This window comes from Giraffa tippelskirchi, chromosome 7 (genome assembly GCF_054371585.1).
Source record: "Giraffa tippelskirchi isolate mGirTip1 chromosome 7, T2T-mGirTip1v1.2.pri, whole genome shotgun sequence".
NCBI classification, from domain to species: domain Eukaryota; kingdom Metazoa; phylum Chordata; class Mammalia; order Artiodactyla; family Giraffidae; genus Giraffa; species Giraffa tippelskirchi.
In genome coordinates this window covers 147,398,339-147,417,618 of record NC_137281.1, presented here as the reverse complement: position 1 = coordinate 147,417,618, position 19,280 = coordinate 147,398,339, and the positions used below count along the sequence as shown (strand labels likewise).

The window sequence follows — 19,280 nt, the reverse complement described above, 5'->3', positions numbered from 1 at the left end:
ATGCTAAAAAAATCTGTAAATTTGTTATCTCTTCCAAACATTACACTAACTTCAACTTATCAATTAGGCAACTAAAGCCCAGAAAAATCAAGACAGAGTTAGTAAATGGTGAAGCCACGGTATGAATCCAAAGCCTGAATAACTCCAAAGCCTTTAACATAAAAATAAACTGCCTCTCATGTACCATTGTAAGCGGCATAAATGAACTTGGAGGTTAAAAACCCACAAATATTTCTCAATTCGAAACTCATTATTTCTGAAGGATTTCTTGCTGTTATTTCTTATAATAGGTGAATAAAGAATGTATATTCATACCTTGTTTCTTCCTTGATACCTCATTAATGGGACAGAAAATCATCTTGACAACAGCAACGCAAGCTACCAGAAAAAAAAAACTAACCACAAAGACAATATAACCCCCCAAGGCTTTTCGAGAAATTATACCATTTGCCCAAGGCCATACTCAATTATTGACAAAGTCAAGACTAGAACCACACAGCGAGACTCTTGGTTCAAACTTCTTTCTACCGGCTACTATGATAGCATCTCAATTTCCAAAAGAGCTTATTCCTGCCCACAAAGAGTATGATGGATAACTTTCTGTCTGCTACCCCTCACCCTTTTCAAACAGCAAAGATGAAGGAAATTATTACTAGAACATCTAAAGAGTTCACATTGCATTCATTCTCTGATGGATACTGGATCTCAAGGAAGCTGCTCAGATCTGTTAATCACATGAAGTATCAGATTCATGGATCACTAATGATAACTCTTAAATCACTGCAGAGATCCTTAAAAGGGAAAAGAAGCTGCTCCAAATATTCCCTTATAAAAACACAGCATCAACAGCTGTTTTTCAAAACAATGGTTCTCAATCTTTAGTGTGCTTCAGAAGGATGGGGAAAGGCTACTAGGACACAGACTGCTAGGCTGCACTGCCAAAATTTCTGATTCTGGCCTAAACAGGACCAAAAATGCACATTTCTAACAAGTTCCCTGGTGATGCTAAATTAATCTGGAGACCACATTTGGAGAATCATTACTCTAAAAGCATCTAACCTAACCAGATACAAGAATGAATAAAAGATGGGCATCAGAATTAACAATGATTAGTTTCACTGCAAGTCAATACAGTGATTCCTTCCTATTCATAAGCATTCCTTGGGCCCTTTATTAATTAGTATATTTACCTATATCATAATTTTCTGATAACAAATGGCAGACTATAAGGGAATTTTTGGTTTGTTTGTTTTGGTTCTCAAGCATTCACTCCAGATTTTTGATAATACAAAAAGGGACTCACTGAACTGGAAGGAACCCTGTGACATCATCTAGACCAGTAGTCTTCAACCTTGGTTCATGAGGATGCCTGATGCAGGAGCTCCTCAAAAGAGGGCTGCCAGAGAAGAAGGGAGAGGCTGAGTGGGTCAGGCTCTGACCTCCTGCTCCTCTAGGAACCTGCTTTAACCAAAGTGAGTTTAGTTGTTTTATAATTTGAGGTTCTGTGTACAATTTTGTTTCAGGAAGAGAAAGGAGAATTTCCCCCTTATCTGTGTTCCCCAATAATTATTAAGAGCTTATTATATGCCAGGTAATGTGTTACTACTGTAGTAGAAAATAAAAAACAACAACAACAAAAAACTCCTGCCTCTGAAAAGCTTCAATGGAAAAGGCATGCATCTGTTAACAATAAAGTAATACGGTTAGTGAAGAAAGCAGTAAGTTCAGGGAACGAAAAAGAGTTAAGATGATGTGTACACTGATTGTATCAGAATCCCTTTAGGGAACATGTACCTTTAAACGGGGTATTTGAAACTTCAGTGATTATTTACAAAGATGTAGACAGTATTAGGAGAAGCCAAAGGGATGGTGAAGCATCCCGGAGCCAGCACAGCAGTCTCTATCATTCCTAGACCTGAAGAAGCAAGGGGAAGAATGGTTGCCAGAGCATAGGGAACCATGGATATAGGAGGAGGGTCCAAACAGGAGTGGTAGCCTTCAGCAGAACACAAACACGAGCAACCAGGAGAAAGGGAGCCAGGGACAGTTCTACCCCCGTGTGGTACCCTGCATTATTGTTTCCACCTCTTCACTGCCTCCCCATAACAGAATGATACATTCACACCCTTTTCCCTTTGCCCTGGGATTCCACAGAGCCTACCCCTTGAGGAAGAGCACACTTTTTCATCCCACAGACATGGGGCTTAGTCATCTGACTGGCTTCAGGTAGAACATTAGCAAATGTGATTCAAGCAAAAGCTTTAAATATTCATGTATGATCTGGCTTGGTCACTTGGCATTCACGTCCTCTGCTGTGAGAAGTCCAGGTCACGTACAGCCATTGCGCCTTTAGCCTAGGTCCCAGAATAAGAAAAAAAATGAGTAGATACAAACCTAACTTGAAGCTTGGAGACAAGTTGAGCCTAGGCAAGAGCAGCTGAACCACAGCCAACCCCCAGCCCCATAACAAGAAATGAATGTACTGGATTGGCCACAAAGTTTGTTCAGGTTTTCTCATAGCATCTTACAGCAAAACCTGAACGGACTGTTTGGCCAACCCAACACTAAACCACTGAAACCTCGGGGCTGCTAAATAGGATTATCATAATAAAAACTTGACTGATACAACCAATCTCATTCACCTCCCCCACAAACACACACTTCCACTGTTGCCTCCTGAACAGCCAAACCCAACCAGAAGTTGAGAGCAAAACAACCCATGGATGTAGTCCATAAATATGCCCCAGACAAGCAAAATGAGAACAGTCTTGGAAGATGACCAGCCATTCAAGGAAAGGTAAAGATGAGATTTCAGGCAGAGAGACCAACATAAGGAAAGACACAGAAGCAAGAAGAAATATACCTTTGTGCTGAGAACTCTAAGCATCTAAATATCACCAGAATGTGTAAAGTTGAGGCAGAGACAAAGGGGAAAGCTGGGGCTATAAAATATTCTATGACCTTCCATAATACACCAAGGATTCCTTGTCATTGGAGGGCTTTCCAAAGGCCCAAAACTTAATCTGTTGTAGTAACTCCACACTTTCTTACACTTCTGTATACACATCATAACCTTTAAGAGATGCATTATGATACGATAGTAAAAGCAAAGAAAAAGAGCAAATATTAATATTAGTAATTCTGAAAGTATGCTCCAGTTCATTCATGAAAAGACAATCAAACTTTCCCAGTATGAGATAAGAGAATCAAAACCCTAGCTACAGGCTATGCAGGAGTATACACACACAGTTTCTAATGACACCCAGTGCCCTCAGAACCAGAAAGGGATAGGAATGCACTCACAACAGCCTCCATTAGAGTGGGAAGCTCAACAACTCCACTTGTGCCCACAACTCTGAGGCATGGATGACACACCTCCTCATGGTCTCTTTCCAAAATGAGGATTTGGAACCTAAGTCCCACAGTCCTAGTTCAGTCGCTCAGTCGTGTCCGACTCTTTGCGACCCCATGAATCGCAGCACGCCAGGCCTCCCTGTCCATCACCAACCCTGGAGTTTACCCAAACCCATGTCCATCGAGTCGGAGATGCCATCCAACCATCTCATCCTCTGTCATCCCCTTCTCCTCCTGCCCCCAATCCTTCCTAGCATTAGGGTCTTTTCCAATGAGTCAACTCTTCGCATCAGGTGGCCAAAGTATTGGAGTCTCAGCTTCAACATCAGTCCTTCCAATGAACACCCAGGACTGATCTCCTTTAGGATGGACTGGTTGGATCTCCTTGCAGTCCTACGAACTCTCAAGAGTCTTCTCCAACACCACAGTTCAAAAGCATCAATTCTTTGGCACTCAGCTTTCTTTATAGTCCAACTCTCACATCCATACATGACCACTGGAAAAACCACAGCCTTGACTAGACGGACCTTTGTTGGCAAAGTAATGTCTCTGCTTTTAAATATGCTATCTAGGTTGGTCATAACCTTCCTTCCAAAGAGTAAGCGTCTTTTAATTTCATGGCTGCAATCACCATCAGCAGTGATTTTGGAGCCCAGAAAAATAAATCTGACACTGTTTCCACTGTTTCCCCATCTACTTCCCATGAAGTGATGGGACCAGATGCCATGATCTTAGTTTTCTGAATGTTGAGCTTTAAGCCAACTTTTTCACTCTCCTCTTTCACTTTCATCAAGAGGCTCTTTAGTTCTTCTTCACTTTCTGCCATAAGGGTGGTGTCATCTGCATGTCTGAGGTTATTGATATTACTCCCGGCAATCTTGATTCCAGCTTGTGCTTCTTCCAGCCCAGTGTTTCTGATGATGTACTCTGCATATAAGTTAAATAAGCAGGGTGACAATATACAGCCTTGATGTACTCCTTTTCCTATTTGGAACCAGTCTGTTGTTCCATGTCCAGTTCTCACTGTTGCTTCCTGACCTGCATACAGGTTTCTCAAGAGACAGGTCAGATGGTCTGATATCCCCATCTCTTTCAGAATTTTCCAGTTTATTGTGATCCACAGAGTCAAAGGCTTTGGCATAGTCAATAAAGCAGAAATAGATGTTTTTCTGGAACTCTCTTGCTTTTTCGATGATCCATTGGATGTTGTCAATTTGATCTCTGGTTCCTCTGCCTTTTCTAAAACCAGTCCTAAGATCCCTTCAAATACTAAGGAGCCAACCTGGATCACCCTAGACATATAGCCACCATGTCTCTGGCCTTCAATCACTTAACCCTTGGAGAAAAATCACTGGATTTCAGAAGGGACTTTAGAGATCTACAAATCCCTCACTCAGATCAAGAAAACCACAGTCTAAAGGAGCTATAAAAAATTCTTACTGTTACACACTTAGTATAGCACAAAAGTGTATAGGACAAGATCAAACTACTGTTTAAATAGCAAAAAATAAAAGAACTGATAATTAACACACACAAGCCTTCCTCACAGGAAGCTTCTATTAAACTTCAGAAAAAAGATCTTTTCTATAATCTATTCACCCAGAACACTATGGTCATTTACTGTTGTTGTTTAGTCGCCCAGTCGTGTCCGATTCTTTTGCGATCCCATGGACTGCAGCACATCAGGCCTCCTTGTCCCTCACCATCTCCCAGGGTTTGCCCAAGTTCCTATTCACTGTATCAGTGATGCCCCCTTCATGGATCACTGCCTTGTTGTGGTGAGGGGGCTTGCATAACTCAGTGAAGCTATGAGTCATGCCGTGCAGAGCCACCCAAGATGGATGAGTCATAGCAGAGTTCCACTGGAGGAGAGAATAGCAAACCACCCCAGTATACTTGTCATGAGAACCTCATGAACTATATAAATGGTCATTTATAAATAAGGTTAAAAAAGTAAATTCTCTCCATGTGAAAATAAGAATGTCTTACCATCCAGTAATACAATGCTACAAAATAACCTTATGGTTATTTTTTGGTTTTAATAAAAAGCAACTTACCATCCAGTAATTACAATATTATTTTTTGGTTTTAATAAAAAGCAACTTTCCAAAGTTCCATCCTTGACACTATAACACCCCTGGATCAATGACCGTCAAATTTTGAACTACCTGCATAAAAAAAAAAATCACTACAGGTACTTACAGAAAATGCAGACTCCAGGGGCTAACTCCAGACCAATCTGAGGAGCTCAGGAACTTGCAGTTTTAACAGTTCCCCACATGGTTTTTATGCCCTGAAGTTTGAGAACCACTTTCACAGACAACCATCATACTCACAGTGAGGCACTCCTAGAACCATCCGAATCCTCCCAGAAATGCTGAACCAACGTCCCAAAGCTAGGATCATGATTACCTTGCCGGCCTTCATCGTTGGTAAAGAGCCCCGTGTCACTGCTGCTACACACACTGCTGGTTTCACTGAAAAAAAGAGTAACCACAAGAGAACACATCAGGTCAAAACAAAGTGCTGTCCATTCATCTTCTGGTTTCAAGTCGAAAGATCCCAAGTTTCCCTCATTTCACTCTAACTCATTAGCCAATCAGAAATATAAATTTCACAATTAAGTACAGGGGTAAATTTATTTTCCCCCAAACAAAAGAAATGTAAGAAGAGGAGAATTGTAAAATTGTTACTTATATTTTAAAGTACTTTCAAGAGATCACAAGTCACTTTGTTAGTTTACCAAGAGGAAGTTATTTATAGATGCTCATGGAAGTAAATTTCAACCTGTTTTGGTATATTAAACAACACAAATTTATCAACCAATTTTATTTTTAAACATTGTCAACTATCAGTTTCAAATGAAGCCATGCAACTTAAAAGATTTCCAGCATCTTTCAAGTTTTCCCATTTACAAAGCAGCAAACAAAAATCCAGAAAAAAAAATCAGTATGACAAAAATTATATTTTCTAAATTTAATGTCTCTTGATATCAAGTGGATACAACAAAATTCACTTTAAAAATAGGGTTAAAAATGAAAATGTAAAAACAAATCCCATTTGAATTCACCGAAATAAAAACTTTGGCCCCACAGAATGCTGTCCAAGTCAGCTTCATCCTGAGCTACTTCCAACAACTGATTCTGCCTCTTCGGATGCTGCCTTTCTCCCACCTAATCATTAAATTCCATTTATCTGGCGCAAGAAAAATTTCTCTATTCTTTACAATACTAGCCATTTCCTTGATAGGGATGTTTCCTTCCAAGCTAGTCAAGTTCGTTCACATACTCTAGAAGACAGAAGAAGCATCCTCACCCTGCTGCATAAAGAACAGGCTGGGCAAAACCCCGGTCTGCATTTCTGGATCCAAACTCTGAAAATATTTTGTATTTTGCAACGTTTCCAAATGTCTTGCCAACACTAAATCCTAAAAATGCCAGTTAAATTATGTAGCAGTGTTTCCTCACTTAAGCTTGTCTCTGGGTAACAGATCCAAGAAATTTGTTGCAGTAAGAGCCAATAAAACATACCTGATTTCTTTAAAGCTTCTTTCATTTTCCTCTGCACTTATAAATGGGAACATTCTCAGGTGTCATTATGAGAAATGTCTCACAAAACTTAGCACCACTGGATTCTGATGGATTTAGAATCTTCAAAGCGCCCTGCAGTTAAATCCAGAAGACATCCTCACGGAGTACCGCATTCTACCTACTTGTGAGTTTAAGGAACAGTGCCTGCTAACCTATGGTGTTGTTTTTGTTTTTAGCAAGTTCCTGAGAGTATTAGTGGTATACTCTAACTCCACCGAGTCTTACTACACATTCTCTCATATCAACTACTTTATTACTATCACCTTATCTCAAAGGTAAAGCATATTTTTTAGCTCCTCTAGATGTTAAGGAGGGCTTAAGAAGCACATCAGACCATAAAACAAACATTCTACTCCACCACTGTGTAATATGCATTCTTGGTTAGCATATTACTGAGATGTAAGGGTCATCAAACAACAGCCTGCCAACCATTTTTGTATACGCTATGAGCTAAGAATGGTTTTTACAGTTTTGAATCACCAGGTAGAGGGGGAGATCAAAAGGAGGCTATTTTGTGACATAGAGACAGGACACAAAATTCAAATTTCAGTGGCCATAAATAAAGTTTTATTGGAACAAAAAGTTCCAGTACAGTTTTGCTCATTCATTGACTCACAGATTCCGGCTTCTTTCACACTACAACTGCAGAGTTGAGGAGTTGCAATAGAGAACATATATCACCCACGAAGCCACTAAATATTTGCCAGCTGGCTTCTTACAGAGGAAATTTGCTGCTTCCTGCTCTATGTGTGTTACAAGTTCTACCCTGCAATGTCTATGGGCTCCTCTATTTGAATATTTCCAATTAAGAAATTAAAACTATGGCCTTATTACAAAGTCTATGGACTCTGCCCCCATTCATTTCCAGCCAACTGTAAGCACTACAAGATACCATGTTTCTTTGATCCTTTTTTGTATGGATTCCATTATCTCCTCAGGCTCTAAATAAAGGGAGTGATCTGCTGGATCCAGGAAGGTATGGGTAACCTAAAACCTTCCTGTCCCTGTATATTTTCTATTTCTGTCAACAGTATTTAAGGAGACTCACTGTTCTTGAAAGAGCTTGAACTAAACTTGTCTGTAAGTTTTCTATAAATAGTTAATTAGAGTAATGGCAATGATGTCATAGAAATATCACTAGGATTTTAAGATTGTGTTCAAGGGAGATATGTATTTTCTTCACTGAGAAAATAATGTGTGCCTTACAGACTATTTATTCCATAAAAGTATCATCATTCCACCAATATCTAGAAATGACTATTTCATCTGATAGCATCTGCTAATTCTATCTATGTCCCCAGAAGAACTTGCATTGTTAAAATCTAACTACATGTAAAAAAAATTGTTTGCATAATTTACTGAGGACAAAAAAAGGGAACTTCATGCATTATTTGCACATAGATACTATGATACAGAATACAAAAATGTAGGACTAGCTATGAAATAGAAGCAAATTTTTCCTTTTCCAACTTATAGGCCAATTCATATTGGCCAATATAGGCCAACTCATATTGGCCAACTTATAGGCCAACATACATCCAATATTCCAGCTTATTGAATGTGGCCTTCATTCACTTCTGATTCAGAGATTACCATTAAAAAAAATCAGATTAGTAGGATTTTAATAATGATTCAGTCAGCTGTAAAATGTTAATTCAGCTAATTAAACAGAATATTTAATATTCTGTTAAAAATAAGCACTTATCTTCCAATAAAAACAAATGTCTTTTAGTACCTTTATAGATCACAAGGTCAAAAAGTTAAAAGATGGTAGACTACTACACGTTTTTTCCTATTACAAAATCTTGAAAAGAGTTTACATCTTTTTTTTGCTATGGGCAATTTTACTAGGCAAGGAAAATAGCTCTGCTCCTCATTTTTATAAGAAAAAGAAAATGAGATCCTACCTCTAGTATCCACTTCACTATAGTTCTCTGAAGCTTAGTCAGGAAGACAGAAACTCAGCCTTGATTAATCATCGAAAAACTAACAAGACAAAGCCCACAAAGATGGCAGGCAGTGAAAATCTTGTCTTTTCCTAAAATGACAGCAACTCCTAGAGGCACCACACCTCCTGCCTTTGCCCCGGGAGCTGTTCTGTACTCCTTGTCTCACATGATTCTAATCTATAGAGAGTTTGCATATAAAAGTCTTCACTGAATATTTCAAAATTATTTTGGTGCAGAAATGTATCAATCCTACAAATACACTATTCAAAAATATTCTATTGTAAATTGGGGCAATAAAAAGTCTCTAACAGGAAAAACAGAAGGAAGGATTTTCCCCACTATTTCCCCTAAATTTTCACTCATTCACTTAGTAAGCATTTATTAAGTTTTACTTTATACCTGACCCTGCTATAACCAGCAGTAAAACTAACAAGAAAGCAGGCCAACCACAATTTAAATGCATGTATTTTATTAAAAAAACAAACAAACAAAAAAAACTTAGTCTAGTCTGTGGGAGAAGAGTGTGAAAACAAAGAAAGAAGAGTGCTTTCCAATGAAGAAAATTCTCCAATGAGGGGTGGTGCAAGCTGAGAATTTAACCTTATAATACTGAGAAAATCACCCCATCTTAGAAGCCAGAAAGTATCTCAAAAATATTCATGTGAGTAAAAATAGTAGTAATACATCACACTCCTCTGGTTTTCACTGAAAAAAAAGTTTCCACAATTCAGCAGCATAGCAGCTATTTAAAATAAGACCAAAAAAAAAAAAAATTAAGGCCTCGATTTTGGATGACCAATTAATTGTATCAATATTACCTACTTATTATAATATTGTTAGAAAAACAACCAAACCATATACAAAGGAAATAACATAAATGTAAAGAAAGTCAACCTAACCAGCAGTTTCAAAGGCTTTCCTCTCTCAACATTTTATTATGAAGACATCCAAGCAAACAAAAAAACTGAAAGAAGTTACCACTCACATTCTATCACCTAGATATTGCAGTTAACATTTTGGTTTTTTTATCTTGTCACACATCTGTCCACCTAACCTTACCCAATCATCTTGGTAATTCAAGGCATTCTGGGTAAACCAGATGACTGGGCATGGCATCCATTTTCACACAGGTAGATTATTATAGGAATCAAGCCTAATAAAATACTATTGATATTTCTCATCCACTTAAATAGCTAATTCCAGGGTGGAGTTAGCTAAACATTGTAAATTTTGGTACAAATTTTTAAATGCTTTCATCTGAACTGCTCTACTTTCCAAGTTCTGAAAATGAATTGCCTGTCCTTTTCAGGAACAATTTTAAAATGTAAGGTTTCCAAATTAGGAAAAACTCTCCGTTTTTAAATCACAATATTTTTATTCTACAGAAGAAATCAATGTTTTGGTCTTACTGAGTTTTCTAATTTGAAAGTCGAGTTTGTTGGTAAAAGCAGAGTCAATGAAGCAAAAACTCCATCTCAGTAGCAGAAACATCGAGAGCAGTGGTTCTCAACTGGAGGTCATTTTGTCCCCCTTCTCCTACTTTCCTGCCCCACCCCAGCCCTTAGGGTCATTTGGCAATATCTGGAAAAAGCTTTTTTCTCAGGACTTGGAGGCAGGTAGAGGGAGCTGGTATTCTACTGGCATTTAGCATGTAGAGGTCAGCGATGCCACTAACATCCTACAACACACAAGACAGCCCTTACAACAGAGAATTATCTGGCCCAAAACTGTCGGCAGCACCAAAGGTGAGAACCCTCATCTAGAGTGATGAATAAAGTGGAGGGATGAAGGGAGTGGGACATCACACTTAAGGAGGGAAACCACTTCGGAGGAGGGGCAGAGGTCAACATCCTATAGGAGAAACAATGTCATTCTGTCGCCAGGACTGGGTCAGGGCCTCAAACAGTCTGAGGTTTAGCAGATCCCACCACGAGCAGGTAGCTGGACCTTCAGGCAAACTGGTCTGAAGAACTGAAACTCCTTACGAGTTGTATAGGTCACCCTTCCCTGCTTAGCCCAGACAGAAAGAATATCCTACAGCCATGGAAGAGAAAGATCCAGCCTGGGAAAGAAGGAAATACCTCGCCCACCTCAATGTCCCCAATGCCTAATATAGCACCTGGCACACAATAGGCATTCAGTAAATGTTGCGTAAATGAAATGAACTCATTCAAATCAGCTCTGTTGCCTCCCCTTGTATGGCTTTCGTGTGATGTCACTGCACCTCTCTAATCCTATTTCCATGCACGTTAAAATGTGGATGGATTGTTCTGAGGATGTGATACGAGGATGTATCATGTGCGTTATCACGTATGGAGTCTAGGATGTATCTAGATTCGGAGTCTAAAGCTATTATACAAAGGCAAACGATGAAAGACTCAAAGGCTACTTCTAGGGTGATAATTTTTGTATGTTTCCCAATAATATTATTTTAGAGGCTAATAGTACTAGTAATTTCCTCACTGGCATCTTATTAAAATAGTCATCTAAATTAAATGGGACTCTCAATTATACCTCAACCTAAAAATTCTAGAGGACTCAAATCTACTTTCACTTTGAATGGAAAATTAATATGTGACCTATGAAATCTAGCATTTTTCCCACACTGGGTTTCACCCAAGAGAGGGAGACACTGCTCTCAGCAGATATTAGACAAGTGTCCCAAGAAGGGGTTTGTCACTTGAATTATTAGGAAAACTATGAATACAGAAAGCTACTATTCTGTATGACTCAGGGAACTCAAACCGGGGCTCTGTAACAACCTAGAGGGGTGGGCTGGGGAGGGACGTGGTAGGGAGGTTCAAGAGGGAGGGGACGTAGATACCTATGGCTGATTCACGTTGATGTTTGGCAGAAACCAACACAATATTGTAAAGTGATTATCCTTCAAGTAAAAATAAATAAATTTAATTATTAAAAAAAGGCTACTATTACTTATTGACACCAATAACATCACTTACTGAGTTCTACTATAGACCCAACAAAGTACTAAGTGCTTTATATTCATTATTTCATTTCGTTTACCCTAAAAGTCTGTAAGATAACTATGTCAACCTCATGTTACAGATGAAGGAATGTGGCTTAGAAAGATTAAGCAACTTATCCCACACTGCACAACAAGCATCAGAACCAGGGTAGTATATCTCCACAGCCCAGGTACTCACTGAATGGCCACTAAAACACAGGTGATGCCGAGTCGTCTCATTTACTGAAAATCAATTCATGTTTATTCTGAACATAATTATGAATTTCAGCACTTCTCATTTTCATTTACCTGAAAACGCAAACAGACTGACTGAACTAGGGAAAGAGTTTACTCTCTGCTTTTTGCTACTTAGAACATTCAGATACAGCTGAAATTCTAGCTGTATTTTGATGAATACAGCTTATAAGCTAAAAATGCATCATACGTGCTGAATAGCATGAAAATGAATTACAAACTCACTTCAGAAAAGACCCTCTCTCCCTTTGTGTTACATCTTAAAATTTAAAACATAAACACCCATTTTCAGTATACTTAAAATACAACATGGGGTCGCAAAGAGTAGGACACGACTGAGTGACTGAACTGAAAATACAACAATATATTCTCAGGACTACATCTTGCCTGCCTTTATAGTTCCTAAATGTCCTTTCTTTGAAATCAAAGTAAAAACATTCTCTTAGTATGTACTGGGGAAATAATTACTCTGAGAATATTATTTCTGAATTTAGCTTCACGTTAAGTAACGAAAAATTTTCAGAAGACCAGTAGCCACCTGTGGTAACCAGACTCCCTCTTGACTCCCAATGATGCCAGCCTTCTGGTATTTCACACCTTGGTTGGCCTGTGTAACCAACAGCACAGGCAGATGTCATGTCTGAGATTTGGGTATTTAAGGGAGAGCCTGCTCTCTCCCTCTCTCCTTCTCTCTCTCTCTCTCCTCCTTCTCTGTCAGACCATCTGCTCTATGGGAGGCCAACGACCATTTCTCAAGGATGCTAACAGCCCTGTAAGAGGGGCCCATGAAAAGGAACTGAGACTCTCAATCCAGAAGGTTTTAAGGAAATGAGATCTACCAACAGCCCTGTGAGTGAGCACGGAAGTGGATTCCTCAGCCCCACTTGACCCTTGAGACAACGAGAGCCCTGACCAACAGTAAGAATGCAAAAGAGACTCTGAACCAGAATCACACAGCTAAGCTGCTCCTAGATTCCTGACTTCAGGAACTGAATTTGAAGCTTATGTTTTATAAAGCTACTAAGTTTTAGGGCAACTTTTTCTGTAGCAATAAATACAGCATCTTTATGAACTCTCCTTGCTTTCGGGCCCTAATGAGAAGCTTCTAACTTCGAGAAGTCAAATCTCTCTGAATTCCCACAACTAAGAGCTTGTTCTCTGACCTGCACCGTGTTTAGTCACTCAGTTGCGTCCGACTCTTTCTGACCCCATGGACTGTAGCCCTTCAGGCTCCTCTGTCCATGGGGATTCTCCAGGCAAGAACACTGGAGTGGGCTGACATGCCCTCCTCCATGGGATCTTCCCAACCCAGGGATCAAACCCAGGTCTCCCGCATTGCAGGCAGATTCTTTACTGTCTGACCCACCAGGGAAGCCTCTGACCTGAGAGCTTACTAATTCTACCATATTCCTGACCACAGAAAACTGTAAATTTAGACCTGAATAGGAGTACTTTATACCTGTCACCATTACAGTAAGGAGGTACAGAATTAGTGCTATCATTTATACTCAAAAGTTGGTATCAGTAACTTCACCAACTGGGTTTCTCACCTACTTAATATTATTAACCAAGTAGCTTAAGTAAGATGTATCTTTTACAACTAATTTTAAAAGAAATAAGCAAGATGGAGTTAATGGCTTACAGTATCATGTTAAAAAATAACAGGCTTCATTTTAATTTTTATTAAATAATAATAAATACTTTTTTTTTAAAATTTTAATTATCTTCGAATTTACAAAAACAGAAAGGTCACTCCTGGACCTATCACCTGAAACACTTCCCCTGGATTTCTTTTCCTTCTTTTTCCTAAAGTGGTATATTTGTAATCATATGTAATCAAACTTCTGATTATGAAAGCAAACATGACTGAGGGACAGGTTTTTCAGAGAAGTATCTGCCACCAACTGCAAAATTATTTCCACAGTAAGTTATGAGAATGTGTAATGAAGGAGGTTATTTTTTCAGTTTCTTCAGATGGCACCCATGAAAGAAGGCAGCAACATCTCCAGTTTCACAGGTCATGGCCACTGTAATCAGGTATACTTCGTGGAGATAATCATTTGTGTCAGTATTTTGCTACTGAGCTGTGGTAGTGACTTAGAGAAGTCCACCCCCTCCTTTTAAGGCTTTGTTAACAGATTCATCCTCAGTAAGACGAGATGCCTTTTCAGAGTAAGTTTTTAAAAAGCATATATTTTGAGACTTGAATACCTGAGAATGTCTTTCTGGTGTCTTCCCACTATCTTAGCTATACATAAAATTCAGGGTAGGGAGGGGAGGGGAGCAAGGGAGCAACCTGTCCCTCTCAAAATTCTACAGGTAAGTCTATTAGCCCCTGGTGTATAGTACTCCAGGGATGAATACCAACCTTATTTTCATCCCTTTAAAGATTTTCTTTGTAACTGTTCCACTTCCACCACCAATGCAGAATGCAAAAATATTGCTAGGATACGTCTAGGTAGAGGTCTCTTTTCATTAGCTTTCCCCTTTAATCTATATGCTTAATTTGTTCAACCCAGGAACATGTTCTCTCTTCAGCTAGATTTTTTAAATCATTCTTCTATCCCAATGCTTTGGTTTCTTCCTTGGGAGTATTCACATACCTGCAGACTGGTCCATTCCTGTGCTCCAGATCTATCACCTTCTCTCTCATTTTTATCTCCTCTGTGCATTTTGGGAGGGCTTCCAAAGTTTTCCACATCATCAACTCAATTTTCTGCAGAATGAATTGTCCTTCATTTTAACATTACATTTCAAATCTCCCTACACTCTTTCCTCCCATACTGCTGGGTTGTCAAATAGCTATCTTTCTGTCCTTATGACTTACTGCTTCTATTTCAAAGTGATTATACTTCCTTGCATCCTTATGAAGATTTTCTAAAATGCTCTTCTGGTTTTCACTGGCTGTCATTTTCAAAGATGTGTTCTTCCTCTGAACACTCAGGAGGGTGTGCCCTTCCCCTTATTCTGCAGAACTTGCTCAAAAGCCTCTTGCTGAGAATTGGTTTACCTAGAATTTGGTATCTGCCAACAGAAGGAGTAGCTAAATTACTCCTGGTCCCATTCTCTACTCCCTTGGATACAGGTAACACGCTCTTTTCACATCTACAACAAGCCAGGAAGATAGGCAGAACCCCTGGCCTAATTCACCCATAGACTTTTATCTCATACAGCTATGTGGGAGATTGAGATGGGATCTTCTTCTGATCCTCACTGCCTGATTCTGACCCCATTCCAGCAGTCTGCAATAGATGAAAGTATATAAAATACTACAGTCTCCAGGATGCACTACTACTAGGAGTGCTTTTTCCTTCTCTGTCTATGCCGACAGTAAACTACTCTTGGAGACTCTTATTTCCCAGGACTCAATATGCTATGACTGCCTCCTACTCCCAAACATATATACACACAGAAAACCCTATGATTCCCTATCCAAGTACATTCTGGGAGTTACAGCCTCCAAATAGAAAGTCAAGGATACTGACTGGGAAGTTAAGGGTGCAAAAACACTCTGGCTAAAACTACAGCTGCCCAATTTCCTGACTGAACCAGATTCTGCCTTTCTGAACCGAGGGTAGACTATAGGGAAAGAATGCAGGGCCTCACTACCGACAGTCAGGGTGGGCTCAGCACTGCTGTGGGCTTCCTACTGCACTCTTCAGTGCAGTTCTATCAGCTTTGGAGTTTGACAAAATCTTGGCAATAAGTCAGCTTTAAGTCCTGGTCTCTGGCAATGTGACTTTGCAATGTTTCACGTCTTCGTAAATATTTTAGGGGGTGGCTGAAGTTACTTATCGGATGCTTTTTAAGATGTGAAGTTATAATGATGTGAAGGAGATTGTGACAAAACAATTACAGAATCTCAGTGTTATAAGGGACCTTACAGATCATTCAGTTCAGCCTCTCCAACTCTACAATTCAATAAGTGGTCATCGAGCCCGGGCTTGAAGTGATCTACCTGGTAAAACAACTCAATTTTTATGGAGATTTAATTTTCAGAATGCTATATTTTATCCTGAGGCAACACTTCACACTCTGCACTTTCTATCTATGAATTCTAGTTCCTTCCTCTAGTCACAGAATAATCATAACATTTAAGAGACAGATCTTCAAATACAATACTGTAACATTAAATCCACCTCCCAAGTTGTTGTTCTTTTTTTCAGTTATTCCTTAGCATATAAAAGCAGAGCTTTGAATAAATCTATATAAGCACACTGTACCAGCTATGCAAAACTCTCAAATGTGACAGTACAACCGCAACAATGGTAAATACCCTCTTGGTCAGCATCCCTATTTACAGAATAGAAAACAGAACATCCTCAACCTACCACATATAGTTTTTTCCACAGCTCCAGTAGACCCCTGATTAATGACCTCCACTTGCAAAGGAGGCTACTTACCTTAACCATGAAATAATGAATGCTATTGATCCGACAAGCTACTGCTATAGAGTGTTATTGATCACCCAATCTTTGGTTAAAATGGTCCTCATTTAGCAATTTCACTGTTGCAAACACCTGGAGCAAAGCATGCTCATAATTAAAAAGAGTTTGGGAGAGTTAAAGTGAGAGGTGATGGACAGAGATCTCAGCTTTCCACCATTTATTCTTGCTTCTGAGCTATTATTTGTGTCAGAAGGGATATTGATTTTCTATAAAAATAAGAAAACAAGAGGCACCAAGGGGCCGCAGAAGGTCAGCTTGGGCTAGAGAAGGAGGGGGGAGGTTTAGCACTCTATCTCTGTCATTTGGCTTCCAAGAGAAGAGAATATTTTCTTTCCTGTGAGATTGGCTTCTAATACATCACCTTAGGAAGGCTCCTGACTGCGACTTCAGGCCACCACCAAACCAATTCACTTACGAAAGAAAAGAAGCTAAATTATATTCAAGGGGGACAAATGAATGATGTTAGTGAAGAATAAAGCAAAATTGGGCTATGACTCACCTAATTAATAGTCACTATACAGACAATTTGAATAAAGATCAGTAGGAAGTAATTTTACAAAAGAGTCGATCCATTCTAGAATGGAACACACATGGAGAAAAATATTAAAATAAGAATTGAGCTTTTTACATCATAACCACTTTCAGTCCCTCAGAACTCTTGAAGGATTGGTTGGTACAGAATGGAAGGAAGAACAGAAACAGAAAAGCAAAAAGAATTATAGGTTAAATTTAAAACAACTCTATGTTTGTAAGCAGAATAAATTTTAAGGAAAGTAGAAATAAAGTTCTCTGATCGAGACATAGATTTTCAAACCTAAAACACCTAATATATGCTTTTTAAAAGATCTACTTACTAGGCAAAGTAAAAGTTAATGATCAACTTTATCCTAATAATTTTACAAACTGGATCATATATTCTGCCAACTCTCAAATACACTGATAAAAAGTTCTACACTTTGATCTGTATGCAAACTGGCACACCCAAGCAGATTTATGAAACAGTAATAACCAAGAGGATTCTTACAAGGATTTCTTTTAATGCAGAAAAAAGGTTGAAAAATTTTAACAGAATCAACTCACCAAGACAGTATAACATCTAAATCATAAACTACTGCCTACTTAAAACATATGCTAATGCTAGTCCTGCTTATAGGGTGTATTTAATAATCTAAGGCAGAGATTTTGGTTCCAATTTACTGTTGACAGGCAGAACATAACGTGCAGTCAAAGAATAACCAAGAATCACCATGAGACTTTCCTGGTGGTCCAGTAGTTAAGACTCTGCACTTTCACTGCAGGGGACGCAGGATCCTGTTCAAGGAACTAAGATCCTACATGTCACATGGCATGGCCACCCCCCCCCTCAAAAAAAATCACCTTCCTTCCTCATAGAGTATATTTAGGGGGAAAAAAATACAAAGCACTCTGCTTGTAACTAAGATGAATCAGCATCAGTCAAGGTGAGTTGAAGACTTCTAAATACACTCTGAAGAATTTTTCTCATTCTATGTCTGCTACTTCTCCACCCAATATTCCCTTAGCTACAAGGATTTTGGTGTCCACCAAAAAACTCTTGTTCTTTGAAAGAACTCTGAAGTTATGGGCCAGGAAGATAGCCCCAATGTGGGAACAGGCCTCCTCAATTTGAAAAGAGAAGAATTTCCTAAGAACTGCTGCCTACTTCAATTTACCCAAGCTCTCAGATAACTAGATGTGTATTATCACAATCTGACTATAATGTGTGACAGAAGTATCTGGGGTAAGAAGGACGTAGAAAGACTGAACTGCCTCACTGCAAAGTTACAGGCTCTGTATCTGCAACCACACTTGGGCTGTGATCTTAGAGAAGACAGAGTTAACAGTCACTCACATACACAATTAAGTCACAGTTTAACAAGAAATCCAGGGGAAGAAATACATACACCCGAAAATATCATCCCAAAAAGCTGTTGTTTTTTTTTAATTGTCATTCTTAATAGTAAGATGATTATTATTTGGTATGTAAGCTTGATATTGAAACAAACTTGAACACCTCAATTGAGGGTTTCACCATTATGAAAGGATACAAGTTAACTAAGCATTTCTTGTCTGATTAAATATAGCATGATGAGAAAAAAAAAGGGTTTATAATCCAAAATCATACATTTAAATTGGGTAAAAAGGCCCTAGAATATACAGTAGAGGAAAATCAGGAAAGCCAAATTATAAGCCTACCAAGTCCGACTCTCTGCAACCCTATGGATTGTAGCCCACCAGGCTCCTCTGTCCATGGGATTTTCTAGGCAAGAGTACCGGAGCGGGTTGCCATTCCCTTCTTCAGGGGATCCTCCTGACCCAGGGATCGAACCCGTGTCTCTTGCATCTCCTGCAGTGGCAGGGGTGTTCTTTACCACTGAGCCACCTGGGAAGCTCCACCTAGTTGCACAGCCTGGCAAACATAAAGTTAGTAAAAAAAATTTTAAAGCTAGATTAAAAACCACCCATGAAAGGTACAGGTATACAGACCTGAACAGCTTTTCCTATTCCTGACCAAGTCTCACCATGAAGTTCCTAAGATTTACGCCTTTGTTTTTCAGACAAATGTCAGAAGAAGCAAAACCCTAAGAAAGGTCATCTGATCTATTAGTTGTAAAAGTTAAGCTGAGACAGAAAAGTGCCATGGAAAAAGCAAGCTCAAAGAGCAATCAAACACAGTGGTTACCTATGAGCTATGGAATTA

At 39.1% G+C, this 19,280-nt stretch overlaps 1 protein-coding gene across 9 annotated transcripts in view; it reads right to left on the bottom strand.

The window, feature by feature from the left end:
• The window catches only part of GPATCH2L (G-patch domain containing 2 like), a 60,551-nt gene that overhangs the window by 36,725 nt on the left and 4,546 nt on the right, over nt 1-19,280 (bottom strand). For 5 of the 9 annotated variants that reach the window (XR_014059304.1, XR_014059305.1, XR_014059306.1 and 2 more), the window contains exon 3: nt 5,767-5,831. Coding sequence is in view for 2 of the 9 variants with exons in the window: in XM_081509345.1 (XP_081365471.1) it covers nt 5,767-5,831 (65 nt within the window). In the remaining 7 variants the exon portion in view is untranslated. Of the gene's footprint in view, nt 1-1,794; nt 1,916-2,161; nt 2,355-5,690; nt 5,832-19,280 lie in introns of all 9 variants that reach the window. The other 4 variants (XR_014059309.1, XR_014059310.1, XR_014059308.1 and 1 more) reach the window with 3 other exon arrangements.